The sequence below is a fragment of the Dendropsophus ebraccatus genome, chromosome 7, assembly GCF_027789765.1.
Source record: "Dendropsophus ebraccatus isolate aDenEbr1 chromosome 7, aDenEbr1.pat, whole genome shotgun sequence".
NCBI lineage: Eukaryota > Metazoa > Chordata > Amphibia > Anura > Hylidae > Dendropsophus > Dendropsophus ebraccatus.
The window spans coordinates 88,869,068-88,888,981 of NC_091460.1; the positions used below are offsets into that span (position 1 = coordinate 88,869,068).

Below are 19,914 nucleotides of genomic sequence, written 5' to 3' on the forward strand. Positions count from 1 at the left end.
GAACGTGATTTTTAGATCCAAAAGGTTCTGTGAGTTTTCTTGGGCTGGGTGAAGATTTCCAAGTAAATGACCTGTTTCAGATCGCTTCGAAACAAGCTAGGGAAGCATAACTGTACTACGGGCGTATGTTCGCGGTTCACCCGCATGTTCGCAATCCGGCCGCAATGTCTATTTTTCCCACGGCCGTACTTTCAGCCGCACATGTACGACTGCGTACGAACTACGGCCGGACTCATACGTAGTGTGAACATAACCTAATTATATCTGACAGCAGAGAGTGTTATGAAATGCTATGCATGTATGTCAATATCTTTTTAAATTGCATGAAAAACTGCATATACTGTAACAAGCATTTTTTGCCATTTTTACATACATTTAGGTGGTTTTTGTTTTTTATAATTTAGTATGTGGGTCTTTTTTACAAATACCATCCCCAATACATGCATACTGAAGAAACCTAGACCCTAATGTAATCAGCATCACTATCAGTATGGGGACTTTACTAATATTGTACAATTCCCAGAGGATGCAAACTTAGATAGGACAGAAGGACATCAAGGCTGTACTCAGGTTTTCTGGCATACAAAAGTTGCAATGTTTTTGTACAAGCCACAGTTTTGTGCAAAAATGCGTAACTTTTTATCTCTCCCATCTCCTACGCCCCTTTTACAAAGAGTGTATGGGGCTTAGCTGAAGGGAGATTGGCCTCCTGCAGCCCACCAGATTTATTATAAAATGTCCGCATCAGAACTCCCCATAGGACCCAATGAAGCAAGCGTCCGAAACCGCTTGCTTCATTGTGTGAACTGACAGGGTTTCATACGGCCGCAATTCACTGAATCGTGGCCGCAGAAAACTGACATATCAGTTCTTTGTGGCGCCGCACGAATCCCGGCCGGAGCATATACGTTGTGTAAACGCTCCGGCCGGGATCCCATAGAACAATAGGTATTGTTCCACAACGTGCAAAGTACAGCTGTTGTTGCTGATGGCAACAATGGCCGTACTTTTACTTAGTGTGAACATAGCCTTAATAGAAGTTCTTTAAAAATCTGTACATTTTCTGGCACAAAATTATTTTAAAACCACGTTTTTCTGTGTGTTCTCTGGTGTACATCTTTAACTAAATTGTCAAATTGTAAATTCATATATATAGGGAACAGAAGGATATAACAAGAAATGTATATCATTTTGGGGGGTTGGCTACATGTCCTCTTAAAGGTGTGCATGGACAAGATGCAGACATCTTATCCAAACTTCCTGCTGCTACCCTGATTATCCACCTGTAGAATGCAGGTTAACATTGGCTATAAAGCATATGAAAGCACATGTCCTAAAACAAGTGGTTGCCTATTGACTGTTTAGACCAATGGGTCTTGCACATATAAATTTTGCCAGTGGTGTAGCTACCATAGAGGTAGACCATGTGACTGCTATGGGGCCCGTGGGGCAGGTGGGCCCAAGCCTCCATTGGCAAAACAGGTGATCTGTCTCGATGGTACTAGTGGGTGGCACTGTCAGCTCACTCACCAAAAGCACCTTCCTTTCCCAGAGAGACAGTGGCTCCAACCGGCAGTGACAGGATCAGCCACTGCCACTAGTGACTGCTGCTTGCACCTCCCACCCTCCACCAACCCCCAGACAGTGTCAGCTGGTGAAGACACTGTTACTAGTGCCATCCGCTGCCTGTACCTCGCACCCCTCTTCCCTGGCGGTATTGGCGGTCCTGCTGGCATGCTCCTCCAGAGCCCCCCCCCCCCATGGAAGTTTCTTTCTATGTGGCCCCATGAATCCTAGCTATCCCCCTGCTTTCAACATTTCCAGCATTTTCAATATATTTCATTCATGTAAAAAAAAAAGGCAGAACAAATATAACTCAAATAAAAACACAAATACCTTATTGCATTTAACATAATGCACAAAATACATTTTATTGGCTTATTGTTTTCAGGTATCTGTAACAGCAGTTTTTAAACTTTACCAACAAGGTTGGGTCATTTTGTTGTTAATGTTATAAAAAACTCCAATAAGGTGGCAGCATACTAGTAATGTTTGTGTATACTGGAATGTAAAGTGCCCTAAATAAATTAAAACTTTATATTGTGCCATGTGACATGACCATAAAGTGTTTGACTATTATTCTATAACAAACAACAGTTGCAATGAGATTTAGTTGTAATATTCCGCTATAAAGGAGCATGGCCAGAGACTATAATCAGGGATTCTTCCAACCTTCCTCCACAAATACAGGCCGTTTCATGAATGAGTGTACAATCACACTGTTTTTAGTTTTAAAGGTAATCTGGTCTAAAGCCACTATTACACGGAGCGACTTGTCAGGTCAGCTCTCGCTTGCTTCTCGTACACCCCCCATCCCCCCACCCCCCCTGACGGCACTATAACATGTGCCCAGAGCGAGCGAGGAGGAGTGGGTAAGAGCCGAGGGGCAGGCCAGGCAATCACTACATCATCTGGGCAGCCCATATGAGACAACGGCGATCTGCTGCCACTGCTCCTATTACACAGCTTTGTGAAATAAGGCCTTAAGGAGGTGGGGACACACAGATGATGAGTCTAGCCTCCAAGCAGCATGTTGTAAGATGCAACCATATCCCAATTTCCTATTTCTTCCAGATGGTAGATGGAGCAGACCATTTATGTTTGTAGGACTTTATTATGCTTTGACAACTTTGAAAATGTTGCGGTAGGTTAATTTATAGGTCTCCACATAACATTCACATTATCATGTTCAGTCCCGAGACATAATACAGCAAACAGATGACATCACAGAGTGTCAAGTGAAAAATTGCTGCCATGTTATTGTGAATGGGCTCACTAGCCATTTTATCAGTAGCCCCTGTGCACGTAGAGGCTGGGGTAATAGTGGTGAGGTTAAAAGCCGCACCAATTTAACACAAAGAAAATCACAACAGAATCCCAATGTTTTCCGTGCTTCCCAGCGTATTATTTGAAGATGAGCATGTTATAAATTAACTACTACATGTTAAATGTTTTATGAGCATTTTTCCCTTTCCCATTGGATTCCCAGTGGATAAAAATAGATAAAATGATGTGGGGGGAAATTGACAAACGGATATTGCTTTGTGTTGTTTAGTTTACTATGTACACAAAAAGCCCCATACACTCACTAATACAAGGAAAGGCTATGTTGACACAACGTCAAAAAAGAGAAAAGTCGGCCACTTTCTATTTAGAAAGACGTCTGTTATTGCCGAGATTTAACTGTCTGTAATGCGATGCATTGAAATTAATGGAATGATGGACATCCAATACACACAGTGTATTAACTGATGGGCGTTATCTGCTCGGAGGCAGATAATATCAATCATGTCAATTATTGCAAACAGCGGACATTATTTTTAGTTGTTCATACAGAGTTTTCTTTTTTCACCGTCATTTAGACCCTATTACACGAAAAATTATAGGCCATATTCGGCCGTAAATCGTCTTGTGTAATAGAAGACAACGATCAGTCGAAATTAACGATGCCGGCTGATCGTTGCCAGTCGTTGTCTTTCAACATGTTGAATATGTAATAGGATTGGCAGCAGCAGACCTCTGCTATCTTCTATGGGCTGCCCGGACAATCCAGTAATCACCCAGGCAGCCCCACCGCAAATCTCGCCCACCCCCCCACCACTTACCTACTCGCTGACGACACATGTAATAGCACCGTCAGCGAGTGGGGAATGAGGAGCAAACAAACGCTGACAGCGTGCTGTGTAATAGGGGCTTTTCTCTAATTTTACGATTAAATTCAATAGAGTTTTTAATTAGAGACACACCCAAAGGCCAATTGGTCCACCTAAACTAGAATAATGTACCAATAGTCATCATTGCAGTGACTGGCAGCCTGTCCTCATAATAATGGACGTCATTTTGGACTGAAAATGACGGACATCATTTAAAAAATTATAAATGGACAGGAAAAAACTTTGTATGAACACAGCCATATACTGTATGGCATGGTCACCAACCTGGATTTTCTAGCTGTTACAAAACTACAGAGTTTGTCATGGCAAGCTTGAACTGTCAGGGTATTATTATTTGATAAGAGCGGGAGAGTAACAGGTTGGGGACCACTGTTCTATGATAATCTATATTTAGTTTAAGAAAACTATGGCAAAGTGAGATGTTAACCCATTGAACCATTAGAAACCTACAAACAGCAGTACATATTTATCTATGTGATCCATGTCAGCATTCTCCAAAAGACAAGCTGACAATATGACCCATTCTATATAGCTAGTTCTTTTCTATAGCATAGACAATGTATGAGAACAGAGAATGAAGTGGAGTGTGAACAGAAAAATGGACAGAAAAAAACGAAAGATAAGGTTACTTTGATGAGAGTCTCTTTAAGCATACCCTAAAGCAATTAAAATAACTAAAAGACAGATGCAGAATTATTGACTAGTAAACATAAAATGAAAAGGACCAAACGTTTGCACATGCCCAGTACAACAAATATACAGCAGGCAGTAGAGTAAGGCAATTGAGAAATATATATATATATATATATATATATATATATATATATATATATTGTATTATTTATGTATTATTATTATTATCAATCAGTTTCTTTTTCCACAATTCTTATGCAGTTTTTTAGTAATTACTTAAATGATAAAACTAAAAATGATGCCATTGAGAAAGTATTTTGAAGGACATTTCATTTTGTGCTTCCAAAGTGTATTTTACCTCAACTGGGAATAAAAATCTAGTGCAAATGAATAATTCAGACATGACACTCAGACTGCTGATGTACAAAATATCCATGTCTGCAGTTCTGTCTGTGTACTACGGTAATCGCATAAAACAGCATATATTAAGCTCTATCTACTGAGGAGGTTTTGGCACTGCAGTTCACTAACTTTGGCAATTCATGCAAGCAGTTTTACCAGAATACATAATTTAATAGAGGAATCCTATACAGGTTACAACAGCAGTACCATAAAAGAACTATTTTCATGTTATAAAAATACCAGATAAATAGATTGCTTTATAGATCACTATTATACTACATGCACTGTTATGAAAAACGGACATTCATAAACATATAAATATTTCAAAATTTGACATACATTAGTAGTATGCTTATTGTTGTAACATACAACATATACATGTATTGATAGTAAATGATAATTGGTGAATAAAAAAGTAAAAAAAAAATATATAGGTGGGTTTAGTCAAAATCTGAAAAAATTGTCTGCATGGTATATTCACACAGTGTAGAATGGTGTAATACAGAGCCTTACAACTTACACGGGTTATCCATGATTAGAAAAGGCACAGTTAATTTCTTGCAAAAACAACGCCACCCCTGTCATCAGGTTATTTGTGGTATTACAATCCAGTTCCATTCACCTTAGTTGAACTGAGCTGCAAAACCACATGCAAACTGAGGACAAGAGTTGTGCCGTTTTCTGGAAGAGAGCTGCCATGATTTTTCTAAGCCTGGATAATACCTTTAATGGTGGAAATGTGGCAAACTCATATGTTACATATGTGTCTCATATGTTAACTCAACCTCAGTAAAACCATGGCAAATATTTTGCCATGTAAATACACTCTAATACTTATGATTACATTAATGACTTAGTTCAGAGCCTTCATTGCTGAGTATCAAGTGTACCAAGAAATGCCTATTTAGCACTACCATTTTTTTATTGTCACTGGCAAGTTTATATAACAAAGAACCTTGAAAATACACAGAAAAGATTCACAAAGCTTTTAGCTGACCCAGTTATATTTTTAAGACATAAGGCTAGGCCTATTTTCAAGTGACCTCCTTCCAGTAGTTGGCCTTAAGTGCAAGTACATACTATCTTATTTGATTCAATTGCCGATGAGTACAAAACTGATATACCATTTCACAGACAGAGCATGAGAAATTTTTGTTGAAAATCATTAATATTTTTCAGGCACATTATGGGCAATTTTGGAAATGCCAACATCATGATTATATAAACTTTCTACTAAATAAAGTCAAGTTGATTTTTCAGGAAACAACGTGACCTTAACATTATCATTTTGTATCCGTTCTCTCTGTTTTTCAAATAACAGTAGCTTGTTCTAGCATTACACATTGGTAGGTTGTGTACAAGTGCTTTGACTGAGTGGTCCATTAATCTCCTTGACTTGTAACTGTTTCTTCTTGGCTTGAAAGGCTACAGAAACCTCAGGGTGTATCGAATCCATCCTCTGTTCACATTTAAACGCTGTGAGGAATGCTGTTCTGTAATTGTTGTTCATCCACCCATAAAGGATTGGGTTGGCAAATGTAGAACACATTGCAATCACATGAAATATTGTATAAATAAGTTTATATTCATTCAGATCCAAAACTTTGCTATCAATGTCACTTGCAAGTTGAAAGGCATGAAAGGGAAGCCAGCACACCGCAAACACCACCACTACAGCTACTAACATCTTGGTTGTCTTACGTCGTCTTTGGTGATAGTGATCATTTCCTCCCCCTGGGCTGACATGGTTTTTTAGTTTGGTCCATATTCTTATATAAGCATATGATATTATAGCCAAGGGTAAGACGTATTGGATCAGCAACATTGATATGCTATAAATTGTACTGTAGTTGAGATGCCCTACAGGCCACTTTTCGGCACAAACTTGAATTTGAAAATCAGATGAAATAACGATGAGGGAGTACTCTTTAAAAATTGCCAATGGACTAGCAAGTGCAGCACTACATGCCCAAGTAATGCCTATGATCATAAAGCATATTTTTGTTGAGATTTTGCTCTCAAGGTGGTATACAATGCATCGATGTCTGTCAAGGGCAATTACCATAAGAGTAACCGTTGATACTTGCACTGCTAAGCCTTGCGCATAGGTCACTAAATGACACAGCACTGTTCCAAACTTCCACTCATCCAAAAGAGTGTAAACCAAGGTGAACGGGAGACACAGAGTGTTCACCATCAAGTCAGACACTGCCAGATTGACAATGAAATAGTTTGTGACAGTGCGCATAGTCTTAAACTTGATTACAACATAAATTACAAGGGTGTTTCCTATTACCCCCAGAAGAATAATAGAACTGTATGCCAGGATAAGAATCACTTGGACACTAATAAGCTTTGTAATATCAATAAGCTCAGGTTTAGGGAGTATCTCATTGTTAGCTGTAGTCACCCCAGGCACATAATGGAATGAATCCATGTCTATTTTAATATGAACGGTACTGTTTTCTTCCTTCCCAGAAGCAAGCAATCCAATCTTCATTGTGCAATTTTCTTCTCTGCACGAATGAAAACCCCTTTAAAGAAAGCATAAATCATGGTTAAGATACAGCTAAAAGTCATGTCTTCCACGTGTCTTGCAGTACATAGATCTGGTTTCAAAACCAGATACAACTATTAATAATAATAATTAATAATGTACAGAAAAGTGTCATCAAACCTGTAACATAGAGCAATATTCAAATGACCCTTCAACTATAATATCGCAGTATAACAAAAGAATCCTTTCGCCTTCAGAAACAAGCCACTGGTTTATAACAAAGTAATTTCCAATAAGCTGTATAAATATTTACACAAGCCAGGACATAAGACCATTGAAAACAGGGGAAAACAAAACTGTTTACATTTAAAAGATTTTCTTTGCATGCACCCGGTAAAAAAGAAATGGAAAATAGAATATGTATGCAATGCAACAACTACGTAACCTAAAGCATACTTGCACAGCTTGGCTATGTTCACACTACGTAAGTTCCGCAGTAATCTCGGCCATTGTAATTACTACGGAACTTACATAGTGCTGCCTTTTAAAGAATCCCAGCCAGAGAGTATACACATGCCACTGAACTGCCACTGAAAAGTGAGATGGTGTTTCATATGGTGTTTCATATGCACTTGAATCACCTGAAAACATAAAAAAATAAATAAATAACACTCCTACAATCCCTGTGCACTATAACAGAATGAAAAGTTCACTGCACATGTGCCAGGGATGTTAACACTTGCATTCTATTTTTGTAAGAATTTTTATGTATTGTTTTGTTTAGTCTAATAGACTGCAATGAAACACCAAGTAGCCAAGACTTCAGGGCCCTTTTTCTTGGGTAAGGAGCTTTGTATTTTTCATACACGAAGTAATTTACAGATATGTTAGAAATCATATAGAGTATAAAATTGGCAGAAGTTGCTTAAAATGACTGACTATTTACACCTCCTGTGCTCCCATGCAAAATCTGTTCCCTCTTAGCTGAAATGCACCATTTATAATACTATATATGAAGAGCTGGGCTGGCACCGCAAAATATAACATAAAGGAGTGCTAGTTATCCCAACCTAATGCTGCTCCGTGCATTAGTCTATGTTAGGTCAGTTTTCGCCGTGTTGGATTGGAACCGGTGAATTGGCATGTGTGTATTTTTAAATGATTTTAAATGTTTGTCCCTTTGCATTCATGAATTAATAAAGATTTCATAGGTATATTTTCTTACTATCAGGAGGTGCAGTTTACTTTTTTTCAGCCATTTTTTGTTGGTGTTTGTAACCATTTATAATACTGACATAGCCCTATGTGGTGGGGGTCTCTAAAGTTCTTTGGGCACAGGGCCCAAGTGAAGCTGAGAACTCTGCACTTCCTACTGTATAGCTACAGTATGCTCCTGTAATTCGCCCACAGTTGCAAGAAAATGTAGGTGAAATCTTTGGAAATAACTAGATTTCTACCATTAAAATGTGGTCTAAATGAAACACAATCTAAGTAAGCATAGGATCCTCTTACACACCACAGTTCTCAGCCACAAAAGAAGGCTGATCTGCTAAATCGGCGCTTGCATGCAGTGCCTTTATGGTGCGTTTACACAGACAGATTTATCTGACAGATTTTTTAAGACAAAGCCAGGAACAGACTATAAACAAGGAACGGGTCATAAAGAAAAGACTGAGATTTCTCTTCTTTTCAAATCCATTCCTGGCTTTGGCTTCCAAAATCTGTCAGATAAATCTGCCTGTGTAAACGCACCATTACAAGGCATGATTAATCACTTATCCAGGCCATGCGAATGATTGTTGTTTTATTCGTGCGGCTATTAACATTTATTGTTATTGGCTGCATCTCCTGCTTAGACAGAAAGATGTGTGGCCGATAATGATACTGGTCAAAAAGATCCAATCGGCTTTCCACTCATCAGCTGATAACCGTCACTTTTGAACAGGACAATTTTCTGCCATCCCCCTCAGGGGGATGGCAGGTGGAAAAAAGAATTGTGACATGGGCAATGCATAGTACCACATTGCACAGTACTTGTTCTCCTCCTCCAGCAGCATCAATCACCTTCCCCCCAGATGACTGGCCAGCAACATATGCTACCCTCGCATCCCCAAACCCTTCCCCCTGGGAGTCACATATCTGACAGGCCGTCTCCTTATGCTACCCCCACATCCCTGAACCCTTCCCCCTGCGAGTCACATATCTGACAGGCCGTTTCTTTATGCTGCCCCCACATCCCCAAACCCTTCCCCCTGAGAGTCACATATCTGACAGGCCGTTTCCTTATGCTGCCCCCACATCCCCGAACCCTTCCCCCTGGGAGTCACATATCTGACAGTCCGGCTCCTTATGCTGCCCCCACATCCCCGAACCCTTCCCCCTGGGAGTCACATATCTGACAGTCCGGCTCCTTATGCTGCCCCAGCATCCATGAACCCTTCCCCCCGGGAGTCACATATCTGACAGGCCGTTTCCTTATGCTGCCCCCACATCCCCGAACCCTTCCCCCTGGGAGTCACATATCTGACAGTCCGGCTCCTTATGCTGCCCCAGCATCCATAAACCCTTCCCCCCGGGAGTCACATATCTGACAGGCCGGCTCCTTATTCTGCCTTGCATCCCCGAACCCTTACTCCTGGGAGTCACATATCTGACAGGCTGGTTCTGTCATTGTACATGCTGCCCCTGCATCCCCAAACCCCCCTCCCCTGCGCGACACATCTGGTAGGCCTGCTCCTTCCCAGTACATGTTGCGGCCGCTTCCCCAAACCCCACTGGCACACAGCGGTCAGGCCGACTCTTTCCCCATCCGTACAGAAGCTGGGCTGTCATCTCGGTACAGGGAGTTGCAGGGGGGAAACTCAGCCACAGCACAGACAGGGAAGGAGACGGCCAGTGGGGCCCCAGGATGTACAGGGAAGGAGGGAAGTCAGAGGTATTGCACAGGGGAGATGGGTTTGGGGATGTGGGGAAAGCACGTACAGGGAAGGAGTCGGCCTGTCAAATGTGACTCCGGGGGGGGGGAGGGTTTGGGGATACAGGGGCAGCATGAATGGTGAAGAAGGGAAGGAGCCGGCCTTTCAGATATGTGACTCCTAGGGGGAAGGGTTTGGGGATGCAGGGGCATCATAAAGAGTCTGTCTGTGAGATGTGTCACGCAAAGGGTTGGGGAGTTTGGGGATGCAGCCGCAGCAGGGACATAGAAGCAGCCGGCCTGTCAGCTGTGTGCTGCAGGGGGGAGGGTTCAGGGATGTGGTTGCAGCAGGGATGGGAAAGAAGCTGGGGAGGGATATAATCGCTGATCCCCGACACAGACGGTGGGGACCAGAAGAAAGGAGCTGTGTCGGAGTGGACTTTCAGCATCCATGAGGGGTTGAGTTGCCAGGGAAAATACAGAAACAGCACAGAAGCTGTAATTAAATTATATTACAGATATATAAAGCTATGGGTGACCTATTTAATGTTATAAAAATACTTATCAGGGGAATACCCCTTTTAACTGTAACTCACTCCTAATGTCAGAACTTACATACCTGGTCAGGTTACAGCCTGCAAGGAGCAATACTCTACAGCTGGGAATCTCCAGAATTTCGACCACACCCAGGGAGACGCTCTGCGAGAGGCTTCTACAGTGACAAGTGTACAGCCACTCTGGACAAGGGCTGTGTCACACTGGCCAATAGGAGGGCCAGGAGACTGCACAAGCTGTGGGGGCGGCATCTGGGCACTCCATTTAAACCTCCTTGGATCTGTCAGCTGTGCCTGTGACAGTTTTAGGTTCTAACTTTCTACACTAGTGTTTCATATCAAGCTCTTAGTATATTCCTGTGTTTTCCTGACCTCGGCTTTGTTTTCGTGATTTTATACTTTGCTACTGACTGTGTTCCCGATCACGGTTTGGCTTACAGTATTCCCTCTGGTTTCCGATTCTGTACTGTGCTGCTATGTTGATATTAAACCATGGCCTATTTTCTGGTTTTCCTTTGTGCTTTCTCATTTGTGGCCTGACATTACATGGGCAGCACATCAAGTAGACAAGACACTGGGCTGGGATCAACTCAGTTCCCACTGTACCCACCTTTACTTGACACCTAAAGAGCATTTACAGTTAAATGCTGGGCTCTGATTGACAGAGCAAGAGCCATTGACTCCCCTTCCCTGTCCCACCAACGTAGGCATCCCTTGCGGCCGCAGGCAGCTGTATGCAGTCACAAAAAGGCCATACACTTCTCCTGTGCTCTGGTGCATAAGTTATGTCACTGAGCACCGAACAAGGAGGAAGAGTAGATGACGAGGGTCTGTGCTGAAGCCGGGGTAGTATAGGTGTTTTTTTTTTAACATACTATAGAGGGCCTACATAGGGGATACTACCTACTGGGGGTGTCCAACTTTTAGGGAGAATGTCTACATGGGGCATTCTTGCTACTGGGAGGTCTATCTGCACAATGAGGCCAACTACTACATAGGGGCAAAGTGGAGTTTAATGCTATATGGGGGCTGCACAGAGGTGCTGATTTACTATTTGGGGACACGGGGGAGCTAATACTTTATATGTTCACAGAGGGAGCTATCTAGTATATGGAAGCACAGAGGGGATCTGACTACTATATGGGGGAACACAAGGGATTTAACTACTACGGGGGATGGGGGGGACACATTGGGGCCTAACTACTATTTGATGGCCCATATATGTGCTAATGTTAGGAACCTAAAATGCTTATCTGGCAGATTCTGAAGTGTAGTGGCCCAGACTGGATGGAAAAGAAAAGCAACTGACTCTGATCAGAGAAGATTCTTTGCCTCCTCTTGTGAGCAGTAGTATACACATTATACACACACATATATATTTGAGGCAAGTAGATAGGGACAGAGGGGTGGGTGCCAGTGTCAGGGCTCACCTTTCGTTGTGTCTTATTTTTCAATCCTAACAGAGACAAGTTTGTTAAATGAATGTACTTGCAAAAATGTTTTACTTCACAAGCCCTACAAGTTGTCACGGCCGCGGCGGCGTCCCGCGTTCCGGGCCGCCGCCGCGACCGCCTCCTGCCCCGTGCAGCAGTGTCCATAGTCAGGGACCCGGCGCTGCTAGTACTTTGGCCCCGGGGGGCGCCTCACCTCTCCACGCTCCTGCCTCTCGCTGTGCCGGCCGGCGCGCGCGTCCCCGCCTCCTAGGGCGCGCGCGCGCCGGCTGTCTCAGATTTAAAGGGGCAGTGCGCTCCTAATTGGTAGTTGCACCCAATCACTCCCCTATAAATCCCAGCATGCCCTGTCCCCTGCGTTGGAGCCTCTACATGCTTCCCATAGCGTTTGGCCCAGCTCCCTGTTGTTCCTGATTCCCGTCCGTTACCTGGTTCCTAGTCCCTGTTCCTGATTCCTATCCGCCACCTTGTCCCTAGTCCTTGTTCCTGGTTCCTGTTCCCCTGCATCACCATTGCTCCTGTGTATAGCCTGTCACCTGCGGTCACGTCTACTGGCCTCTGCAGCACCATCTCCTGCCACGCCTCGCCTGCCGTCACCAGCAACCAAGCCAGGGGTAGCGACCTGGGGGTCGTCTGCCGCAGCAAGTCCATCCCGCCTTGCGGCGGGCTCTGGTGAAAACCAGCGGCCCCTTAGACTCCGCTCCCTGGGGAGGTTAGTGCCATCGCTGGTGACGGTCCAGTGGATCCACTAGTCCAGGCGTTACACAAGTATAACTATATTAGTTGAGAAGGGAGTATCCCTTTAAGCCTGATGTGGCCAGGGTATGTAGAATGCTTTCACTCATAATGTGAAGTCTTTCACTGCCATGAAATGAAAGAGAAAATGTGCTTTGGAGTGCCCTTTCGTCTTCAGTACAGTTACAATATTCAGATCCTAAGTTAATATTTATTAGGGTAAATTTTTAGGGCATTTTGCCCCAAGTGCATTAACTATCAGACAAACTTCATCATTTCAAAGGGTGGCGTACTGACAATAATGTGTAATAGGTACATTACTGCTCATAGATAACAGCCCTGTATCTAGAGAAAAATCCATACTATTTTTGTAATTTGATTTTTGATCAAAATTGCCAAATTGATCAAAAGTAATTAGCTTAATATAATCCTATATTAGTGAAATCTATATATATGTATGCTTTAACTTTAATAGAAATCATTTTGTTTCCAATTTTTTTTATTTTGGATTAGGAAACATCTTGAAGTAACTTACACTGAGTCCCCAGTGGCTTGAGACATCATGTGCCAAGTGATGTTTTCTTGTGTTCTCTCATTCCAGAGCTTCTCTGCTAATCGTGGTAAAGAAGTTTTCTGGAAAAAAAAAAGACAAAAGGATAAAGACTCATGGGAAACTAGTTGTAAAAATCATGAAATGTAAACCCAGTTATTTTAGACACAAAAATCTTTGCATGCAATGCATAATGAGAAGAAAAATATGCCATGAAATTCAAACTGATATACCTGCAATAATAATAATAATAATAATAATAATAATAATAATAATAATAATAATAATAATAATAGTAATAGTAGTAATAATAACAATAATAATATATTTAATTGAATACAAAAGTATTACAGTGTACATTATGGTAACATGATGTAGGTACATCAGTAAACTAGCTTAAAGGGAGAATCCTAGGATGTAAAATAGGGATAAAAGCTCAGAGAGGTGGTTCTGGGTGGCCACTTCTTTAAAGGAGAAGTCTGGCAAAAACTTTTATTAAAGTATTGCATTGCCCCCAAAAGTTATAAAAATCACCAATATACACTTATTATGGGAAATGCTTACAAAGTCCTTTTTCCCCTGCACTTACTACTGTATCAAGGTTTCACTTCCGGGATAAAATGGTGATGTCACGACCCGACTCCCAGAGCCGTGCGGGTTGTAACTGCTGGAGAGGATGATGGCTGGGGGACACAGAGGGACACAGGGCACTGGAGGGACACTGAGCATCCCTCTGCCATCATCCTCTCCAGCAGCCACAGCCTGTACAGCTCTGGAAGTCGGGACATCACCATTTTATCCAGGAAGTGAAGCCTGGATGTGGTAGTAAGTGCAGGGGAAAAAGCACTTTATAATCATTTCCCATAATAAGTGTATATTGGGGATTTGTATAACTTTTGGGGGGCAATACAATACTTTAATAAAACATATTTGCCGGACTTCTCCTTTAAGTGATATACAAAAGAAATGTGTGCCACTGCAAACCCAGGGCAAGTAAAGCATATGCATCATAGCAATTAACACAGGGATGGGGAACCTTCAATTCTCCAGCTGTTGTAAATTTTAGCTACAAAAATCCCCCCTTCCCCAAATCAAATTGCAACATTATTCAAGACCTCAACCAGAGCCTCAAGTACAGTCACTGGACCCCAGAATTTATTCAAATGCCAAATAAGACCAAAAGACAGACACACTCTGCTCCCACTGCTCTCCTCTCTGTCACTGATTGGTAATTTAGGTCAAACTGGCCATCCTACCCCCTTTCTTACCCCCACCCCTGTATGGTCACCCTGCCCCTACCCTGACCACAAACTGCTCATACTGCTCCCAACCTGACACCAGACTGGTCAGCTAGCACTCTTTCCCCACTCAGGTTAGACTGGTCACCCAACCCCTTCTCCTAAAATATCATAACATTTATAAAAAGAATTATGCCAGCGACACAACGCGTTTCGAGACAGGTCCGATCTCTTTATCAAGTGTCTAATAATCTTATTATTAGACACTTGATAAAGAGATTGGACCAGTCTCGAAAAGGGTTGTGTCGCTGGCATAATTCTTTTAATAAATTTTATGATATTTTATATCACTATTACCACTATTGGACCTGCGTCTGTTTTACCCGCCTTGGAGTGGAGGAGGATACTGTCTTACCTCAAAATGGTCACCATTCTACCCCTTCCAAGCAAGGTTGGTTATACTACCACCCTCCTCAACCCAGACTTATTACCCTGCCACCCTTCCTCATCGCAGCCTGTCACCCTACCACCCCATCCACACCTAAGATTATTTATTCTTCTCCCACCCAGACTGATAAAATATATCATGAGTGCTCTATATGACACTGGAAACTATGATGGCATCATTAAAATTTCGAAAGTAAACAATAAAAATATAATATGGTTTGTAAAATTGGAGCAATCCGATCATACTATAGCCATAGAAATACATTGATATGACTGGAAAGGAACCTATGACCTTTGTAGTACAAGACATTGTTGCTGTTCAATGAACCTCAATTGAACGTTGTTTGAGTCTGATCAGGAAATTATTAGGGATTATCGTTCGTTAAAATGCAGGCATTGCACTGATAGCCTGTGGGCAGATGCCTGTGAATTTTTATTCAACATGTATATGGATATATTTGGCAAATGCAAAAATTCTACAATAATGAAATTGTTCACATGTTCACATAGGTTATTGACATTACTAAGGTCAGATAAAGCCACACCTATACAATACAGAGGTTAAAAAGTGGGGAACAAAAAAACAAACTAATTACATGTGTGTTTAAATAGTCCACTGCTCAAAATAAATCATTGGTTCAAATATTTCTAGCATGGCTTTGTGCACATGACCATATTATGGATGTATTTTCTACAGATTCATAATAAAGCACCCACAGAATGAGGGCCCGAATACACCAATAGATATCTGACATTATCTGACAGATATTTGCAGCCAAAGCCAAGAACAGACTATAAACAGAGAATAGGTCATAAAGGAAAGACTGGATTTCTCCTCTTTTCAAATTCATTCCTGGCTTTGGCTGTAAAAATCTGTCAGATAATCTGTCTGATATCTGTTGCTGTAATAGGGCCCTTACATGGGTTTTCGAGTGTACCTTCAAACTTCAATTTCTTATAGCAACTTATCAAGATTTTAGAGGTTATCAGAGCTAATTCAATGAAAAATAGTGTCATAGGGGACTTAAAGTGACTCTGTACCCACAATCTGACCCCCCCCCCCCCCAAATCGCTTGTACCTTCGGATAGCTGCTTTTAATCCAAGATCTGTCCTGCGGTCCGTTTAGCAGGTTATGCAGTTATTGTCCTAAAAAACAACTTTTAAACTGGCAGCCCCGTGCCCCACGGGAGTGGCCTAGATTGTGTATGTATAAGGCTGGCACACCCTCTCTGTCCCTCCTTCCCACCCTTCTCATCATTAGGAATGCTCCAGGCAGATTGCCTACTATTCCCCACCTGTGGCAGCCCGGCACATGGGCTGGATCATTAAGGACCTGTGCAAATGTTCAGCATGGAGAAAATGTTCCAGTGGCATTCCTAATGATGAAGAGGAGGGACGGAGGGGTGGTGCAAATTGGGGTACAGATATTCTAAGCCACGCCCGTAGGGCACGGGGCTGTAAGTAAGTTGTTTTTTAAGACAATAACTGCATCACCTGCCAAACGGACCACAGGACAGATTTTGGATTAAAAGCAGCTATCCAAAGGTACAAGTGGTTTGGGGGGTCAGATTGTGGGTACAGAGTCGCTTTACATTTTTTTTCTTTCAAAATTTCTATTGCAGAACACTAGTCAGCACTTCCCCTGTCTCTAATGACAGAAATTGAGGTGGCATACACTTAACCTGGCCATATGCATAATATAGATTATGTCAAAGACTAGTTTATCCAACAATCAATGTATTGCTTCATACACATGAATTCTTAGCTCAGCCAAGCATTTGTGTAGTGCCAAACTTCCTTGGCAGCAGCTTTTCGGTCACCATACTTACTAGATGGTCTACGTGTCAATGAGTTCACCTGGCATCTAATGTGTACAATATACCAAGCTCTAGGCTTTACCTCTATGGTAAGATGGTGGGGAAAAAAAGCTTTCGACCTTCTTGAGAATATTAACCAAATATCTAACTACGTTGATTTATGTTAACTCCTAAGCAAATGGAGCTGTAGCCTAAAGATTAGATGATGTCCTTTTAAGGCCAACAGGAATGCATTGAGTTGTAGAAAGTAAGCTGAAGCCTATTTCTAGGCTTATTTTTAAACACAAACTTAATGCTAGACTGCATACTGAACATTTTTGCATAAAGCCTCTGAAAAAAAAGTGTGACTTTAAAACAAGACTGAAAACAACTATGTATAATGAAATAGTCTGTTTCATCTATGTAATTTATGAGCTCTAAAGACTAGAGACATACTGTATGCACAAATAAAAATAGAGGGCTGAACAACAACTGTAAGTTGGGAACAGATGTCCCAGTGCAGAACATGATTTACCAAACTCCAAACTAGTTTTTGTTAAAAAGCGCAAGATCGAATTTCCAAATTAAGTTTTATGAAGGAATTGGTTGCTTTTTGCAGCATAAATTATTACAAACACAGTTCAGATATGTGAAACAGTTGCACTAATGCAATTAAATCACACATAATCATACTCCTCCTGTCACTTCTTCAGTCCTTCAGTCACATCTTCTGGTCTCCCGCTGAGCCTGAAGTGTAACTGACGCGGCAGATTGACACTACAGTGTAATATACAGTTGGAAAAATAAGTATTTGATACACTGCAGATTTTGCAAGCTTTTCCACCCACAAAGAATGGAGTCGTCTGTAATTTGCATCAAAGGTACACTTTAACTGGAGAAGACAGAATCTATTAAAAAAAAAAAAAATCCTGAAAATCACATTGTTTGACTTTTAAATAATTATTTTGCATTTCATTGCAAGAAATAAGTATTTGATCATCTATCATCCAGCAAGAATTCTGGCTCTCACAGGCCTGTATGTTTTTCTTCACGAAGCCCTCCTACTCTGCACTAATTATCTGTATTAATTACACATGTTTGAAGAAAAACACCTGTTCACACACTCAAACAATCACTCTCAAACCTCTCCACCATGGCCAAGATCAAGGAGCTGTATAAGGGCACAAGAGAAAAATTGTAGACCTGCACAAGGCTGAGATGGGCTACAGGATAACAAGCAAGCAGTTTGGTTAGAAGACAACAACTGAAAGGAAACCTGAAAGATCTGGAGAAGATCTATATGTCGGAGGGGGACAAAATCCCTTAGGTTTTTGTACCAAATATTAAGTTGTTTTTCTATTGTATTAAATACTTTTTTCATGCAATAAAATGTAAAATAATTATAAAAAAAAAAATTGTGATTTTCTGGAATTTCTAAAAAGACAATTGAAGTAAAAAAAAAAAATTTAATATGTAAATAAACATACAATCCCCATCCTGCAATCCTGCAATGCAAATAATCAATGTACAAAGAAAAGTACACATATTTGGTATATCTCAGAATCTCTTGGTTAAAGCATCCCAGAGCTATTATCACATAAAGTGAGTGTAACGCCTGCAGTCAAGACTGACCACTGGCGGCACGGTCTAACCCCTCCACCTGCCTGCCTCCATGCTGTTCATTGAGCTGCTGGTCTCCTCGGCATCCATGTGTCTCTGCTTCCACCTTCTGATCCTTGTTGCAATGATACCTCTGGCCACTAGGGTGTGCGCAGCCACATGCTCTGGATGTATAGTGCCAGCCTGTCTTCACCTGCTGCTGTCTTCTACTAATCAAATTCTACCTGCGTCTATTTAAAGTCTCTCCACTCGCTCCTCTTGCCTGATGGTGAGTTTACACGAAACGATAATTGGCCCGATCGTACAATTAACGATGTCGGAGTAACGATTTTTTTTCCATAACGATCAGCGTTTAGACGGTACAATATATCATACGGAAAAATCGTTTTGCGATCGCGCGCCCGCAGCCCGGTCCCCCGCTTGCAGCCCGGCCCTCCGCTTGCAGCCCGATCCCCCACTCATCCGCAGCCCGGCCCCACGGTCAACCGCAGCCCCCTGCGCCGCCCCGATCGCCACCCCCGCCGCCGTTCTGAACGCCAACCCCGCTGCCCCGATTGCCACCCCCGCCGCCGCTCCAATCGCCACCCCCTGCGGCTACTCTTCAGCCAATCAGTGCCGCCTTGCATTGATTGGCTGAAGAGGGGAGACGGGAATTTCAAACGGCTGCTCTTCAGCCAATCAGTGCTGAAGAGGAGCACTGATTGGCTGAAGAGGAGCCGTTTGAAATTCCCGGCTCCCCTCTTCAGCCAATCAGTGCACTGAAGAGGGGAGCCGGGGATGTCGAAGACCTGCTACGCGGAGCAGGTAACGTATGCTCGCGTCGGGGGCGATCGGAGCGGCGGCAGTGGCGGGGTGACGACCGGAGCGGCAGGGGCGATCGGAGCGGCGGCGGCGGCGATCAGAGTGGCGGCGGGGGTTGCGATCAGAGCGACGGCGGCGGTGGTGATCAGAGCGGTGGCAGTGGCAGCGATCGAGCCAGCGCAGGGGACTGGGGATGAGCGCGGGGCCGGGCTGCGAGCGGGGGGCTGGGCGGTGGGCGGGGCTGCGAGCGGGGGGGCGGGCGGCGGGCGGAGCTGTGGGCGGCCGGACTATCACTCGACGACTGTGTACATGGAACAATCGGCGAATTTTTTGCAAACGGCGAACTACGATTTGATAACATGTTGAAAGATCAAAATGAACGATTTCTCATTCGTCATTTGATTGTTCGCTGCGTTTACACGTACGATTATCGTTCGAATTCAATCGTTATCACGCAAATTCGCACTATAATCGTTACGTGTGAACGCAGCATAAGTGTTGTTGGATTTGTGCATGCTAAGTGAAGGTGTGTTTCTTCTAT

At 42.6% G+C, this 19,914-nt stretch overlaps 1 protein-coding gene across 1 annotated transcript in view; it reads right to left on the reverse strand.

Annotated features, from left to right (window-relative positions):
* Positions 1–1,905: 1,905 nt before the first annotated feature.
* Positions 1,906–19,914, reverse strand: part of NPY2R (neuropeptide Y receptor Y2) — a 60,341-nt gene continuing 42,332 nt past the window's right edge. The window contains exons 2-3 of the mRNA XM_069977870.1: positions 13,456–13,553; positions 1,906–7,303 (exon numbers count right to left, since the gene is read on the reverse strand). Coding sequence (XP_069833971.1) covers positions 6,106–7,303; positions 13,456–13,484 — 1,227 coding nt within the window. The 5' untranslated portion in view covers positions 13,485–13,553 and the 3' untranslated portion in view covers positions 1,906–6,105. The remainder of the gene's footprint in view (positions 7,304–13,455; positions 13,554–19,914) is intronic.